This window comes from Octodon degus, unplaced genomic scaffold (genome assembly GCF_000260255.1).
Source record: "Octodon degus isolate 3935 unplaced genomic scaffold, OctDeg1.0 scaffold00016, whole genome shotgun sequence".
NCBI classification, from domain to species: Eukaryota; Metazoa; Chordata; class Mammalia; order Rodentia; family Octodontidae; genus Octodon; species Octodon degus.
In genome coordinates this window covers 6,847,511-6,852,362 of record NW_004524592.1, presented here as the reverse complement: position 1 = coordinate 6,852,362, position 4,852 = coordinate 6,847,511, and the positions used below count along the sequence as shown (strand labels likewise).

General features: G+C 38.7%; 1 protein-coding gene across 1 annotated transcript in view; it reads left to right on the top strand.

The window, feature by feature from the left end:
• Unc80 (unc-80 homolog, NALCN channel complex subunit) overlaps nt 1-4,852 on the top strand; it is a 270,597-nt gene that overhangs the window by 216,392 nt on the left and 49,353 nt on the right. The window contains exons 43-45 of the mRNA XM_004626714.2: nt 461-595; nt 2,032-2,170; nt 3,034-3,130. Coding sequence (XP_004626771.1) covers nt 461-595; nt 2,032-2,170; nt 3,034-3,130 — 371 coding nt within the window. The remainder of the gene's footprint in view (nt 1-460; nt 596-2,031; nt 2,171-3,033; nt 3,131-4,852) is intronic.

Sequence of the window (4,852 nt, the reverse complement as noted above, 5' to 3'; positions counted from 1 at the left end):
GGCCAATGCTTGGCCAATGCATGCACACACTTTTTAAACCAAAGTTTATACCAACTATTCATGCTTGTGACTTCTTCATATAAAAAAGAATATCATGAGTGTTTTCCATGTAGTTACATTTAGCTTTATAGCTGGACAAGCTGTTAGTGCACACTATTCCGTTGTTTTCATGGACCATAAGGCACTCAACAAACCACTGTAAATGAATAATTTGAGTTAATTCAAGTTTATTTACAATTGTATAGCAGACCATCTTGACAGACATCTTTGTACATTTGTCCAGTTCTTCCCTTGAGATAAATTCTCACTCATAAGCTTCCTGGAGAAAAAGTTACACCATTTGTACTCCCTTCCACCAACTTGTGTAATTAGCCATTTTTCTATTCCACATAGCTATAGGAAGTTTTTAAAGCAAACATACTTTTGAGGCACTGTTCAATGCCTGGCATTTTTTCCATAGGTGTACTCAGACTACGAAAGCAACCCTCAGCTGCGCCGAGCCATTGAATTTGCCTGCCACCAGTTCTACACCCTGCACCGAAAGCCTTTTGTGCTCCAGCTGTTTGCTAGTGTGGCTCCTCTCCTGGAGTTTCCGGTAGGTAAGCTCTGTGGAAATACATGAAGAGCAAACAAATGAAAACAGAAAAGGTTATTTATTCACAGTTTAATAGACCAAGGGGGCCAGATGCAATTGAGCAGAGACTCCAACACAGCAGAGGAGTAGAAGAGCTTCCTGGAGGAAGGGGAGGATGCTTCAGGTGCGCCTGAGCAAAGACTGTTGGCCTGGGAATTTGTCCGTGAGCTAACTAGATTCAGGGCCTCATGCGTGATGGTCAGGGCAGATATTTGGCTTTCTTTGGTTAGAAGTAGACTCAGAAATGAGGGAAGCTGGCCGTTTTGGTCAAGCCCCAGCTATTTTAGGCTGTAATTGCTTGGTTGTTGTTTGGTTTCTACTGGAGCTAGCAGTCTGACCTAGCTGACAGAGTAGGCTGGCTTCCTGGTCTAGTTTTCAGAGACAGTAGGTTGGTTTCCTGGCTGGCTGTTGCAGGTGCAAGCTCTACTTGTAATGTGTGGTCTGACCATTTTCAGCTTCTGTACATAATGTCTCACCTCCCTTCCTCCAGCCAGTAAGACATGAATACCATAAATTATTTCTCTTTTAAGAAGAAAATTATTACTCTTTAATCCTCACCTCATCTGCACATAACTAAACCAGTTCTCCAGGTTTTATGCTCCATCCATGCAAGATTTGCAAAATAGGAAATGATAAAAGGATAATTTCAGAATTCTCATTTTTGTCTGTAATTCTCTACCACCTACCCTACTTTACTTTTTTCCCACCACATCATGTGTTATGCTTGTGTTTGCTTCATTGATGTGTATCTGCCATACTTTCTGGTAGACTTTAGGGTCCATGAGAGCAAGCCCTTCTCTGTTTCTGCATTTTCTTGTTAGGTATTTTTGTTGGTGTTCCATGTATGTATGTTTGATTTTTAGTTTTCTATAACTTCACTGGACAGAACGGTCCCTGGCATATAGAAACTTATGGATTTATTGTCTTATGAATAGATCAAAATCATGTCAGATAAATTTAAAATGGTAAGTACTGTATTTCTGGTTTGGAGATATATATTTTGATCAGGGCCTGTGAAATTCATAGTCCTTAGTTAAAAAAGCATCTGTTCCTCAAAAGTATTTGAAGTGTTCAGCCATCTATTATGGAAAATTCCTTAGTTCTACCATCTTATGCCAGTAAAGTCACGGTCATGAACTCTTCTACCAGTTCACATATTATGTTTTGTAATGAGTTTCCCAAGTACCTCTTTTGTACTCAAATAGCATTGAATAGACCCCCCTGCAATTCAGGTGCACCACTCTGAAATCAGGCACCAGCACTATTGGATGTAAGTTGAATTCCAGATAGGTGTTTTAATTGGTGTTAGCAACAGTGTTGATGAAGATTGATCTCCCAGTGAGCTTCCGTGGTACTGAAGTGCAGGTCAGTAAACTACAATTGTTTTCTTTCTACAGGATGCTGCCAATAATAGCTCCAGCAAGGGTGTGTCAGCTCAGTGCCTGTTTGATTTGCTGCAGTCCCTCGAAGGAGAGACCACTGACATATTAGATATCCTAGAGCTGGTCAAAGCTGAGAAGCCTCTTAAGTCATTAGGTAAATGCACAAAGTTCCTTAATGTCTTTTTCTCTTTGTAATGATGATAGGTGATAGATGATAGATAGATAGATAGATAGATAGATAGATAGATAGATAGATAGATAGATAATGTGGAATATAGAACAGTGTTATACATTATCTACAGAATGTTCCATGTTATACAAGTCTACAAATAGCTTTTTAAATCTCTTGTTTTTTTTAATTACTTGCAGATCATCATAAGAAATTTTATGCCATGAAAATCATACTAAAATGATACTCAGTAGACCACGGCCCTGGCACTGTTCTTTCAAACATTAGAAGGTCCAGTTATCTTGAATAGTTTAAGTAACTCTCCAAAATGGTCTTATATTATCATGAAATGTGTAGAAGTAGACATCTTTCAAAGATAAAACGTCATGTTTTTCCTCTTAGACTATTCCAATGCCTTCATTATAAGTAAATTTATTAAAACTATCTCAAAAGGCATTTCTAGTTTTCATCAAACTACTAGACAGTAGTCATTCCCCATGAGATAAGACCAGCCTAGACTGCATAGTGAGACCCTGTCTCAAAAAAAAAAAAAAAAAGACTATCACTCTCTTCAGATGAATAAATTAATCGTTTTCTCAGCTTAAAAATACAGAAACAAGGGGCTGGGGAGATGGCTCAGTAGGATAAGCGCTTGACTGACAAACGCAAGGATCTGAGTTCAATCCCCAATTCCACCACAAAAAAAAAAAAGGTGCTTTTAAAAAAATAAAGAAAAAAAAGAAACAGCTATAAAATATCACTGAAAAGGCAGTGTTAGGAGTGATAAGTGCATCCTTATCCTAGCCCAATCCATCCTTATTGTGTACGCTGACTCTCTGTCCTTCCAGATTTCTGCTATGGAAATGAGGACTTAACATTCTCAATCAGCGAAGCCATTAAGCTGTGTGTCACAGTGGTGGCATATGCTCCCGAATCCTTCAGAAGGTAACTGCAGCTCTTTGTCCCATGCTTTGTGATGCCTCAAAGGAAATAAAGTTGTATGAACACAAAGGTTGTCTCAGTCGGTACCATTCTGGCAAGCAGCTTTTAGAAACTAAATTTAGGGAATTTGTCAAAGCGGAGGATTTGGACAATATTGTAAACCTTCATTCATTTGCAAGCTGTTATTTTGGAATTTGTGCAGAGGGTAAAATGTTTACTCTTTTTAGAGTATGATTTCCTCTCACGTAATACAAATGAGTAGCAAACAATGTTTCACAACAGATATTTAAACCACTTATGAAAACTCTTTTCAAGGAGCAGTAAGAACACCTGCCACATAAAAGGCAAGAATGTAAATCTTGTCTTTCCTTTTGCCAACGACAAGGAAGCCAAAGGACTCGCATGGAAAGTGAATCATTCCAACTCCAAGTGTTGGTTCTGGCCTGTGTATAAATCTCACCTGTCATTTCGAAGTCCTACTTTGTGGGCAGGCTCCCCTGAAAGAAGGAAGGAGCTGAGCTGATGATGCCTAGCACATCTCTGTACACGTCTGCCCTTGGGCAACTCATTTCCTCTCCCCCAGAACAAAATGAGTGGAAGGCCCGCAGGGGCGAGGATTTACACTAATTGAGCTCTCTTAACTGGAAGGAAATATGGAGAGCAAGTAAAAAAGCTCCCCAGGACCCCAGCTTCCCATTATCTTAAATGATGGAGGTTAAACATTTATAGTACCTGTTGCCAACCACGGATGTGGCTGTGACCCTTCGAGGAGCAAACCTGAAGTCCCTCAGCGCGGTCCTGCTCCAGTGTGCCTGTTATTTCTCCCACGTCTCATCTCCAAAAAAAGCTTGCAGAATGGACCAGCCTCCATTAAAATAACTCCAAGTGATGTCTGAATGTAAAACTGTATTTCTTGTTTTATTTTCTATTCCAAATGTACCCGCCTGTTAATGGGGTGCATCAGTGCTTCTGCATTGAGAGTAAGTCACAACATTAAGGCAGAAATAATGACATGTAAAACATTCTCTAGTTTTAAAATCCAGTAGCATACAGAACCACCAAGCTAAACTAAAAGAAAAATCTTTACATCGCTAAATTTCCACTGAGAAATGTCATCGTCTTTTGAATAAAATTTTGAATAAAATTGAACAAAATTTTGAATAAAATTTGAATATACTGAAATGGAAAGGAATTAAAGCTTACATTCAAATTTCCATGTCATTGTATATAGAAGACCAACTTCCAATATTGTTGAGTTAAATTAAAAATATGTATATTAATTGATCCTCCTTATTTCTCATACTTCTCAGATTAAACTGGAGGACTTCTTGATTTTTAAGTAGAGTCACATTTTTATAAATGGTTATGGCCTGGGATATTCTCATAAGACTTTCAATTTTGTAGTACTAAAGTCATTGTGCTTCAGTTTTGTTTTGTTTTTTTTTAATGTAAGTTTGAGATACAGAATAAATACATTTGTCATGAGGAAATTTGTGCACATACATACATATCATATCTTCATCTTTTTTCTTTTTTTTCTTGTGGCCGGCTCAGCCTACTTTGGGGGTGGGGCTGGCATGGCACGTGGTGCCAGGGATGGACCCACATAAGCAGGCGCTTTAGACCACCGAGCTGTTTTGTTGGCCCCATATTGATCTTCTTTACTTCTCCTCCCTTCCTTCCCCTTCCATCTTTCACTAGTCTGAATTGTAAATAAGTATATTT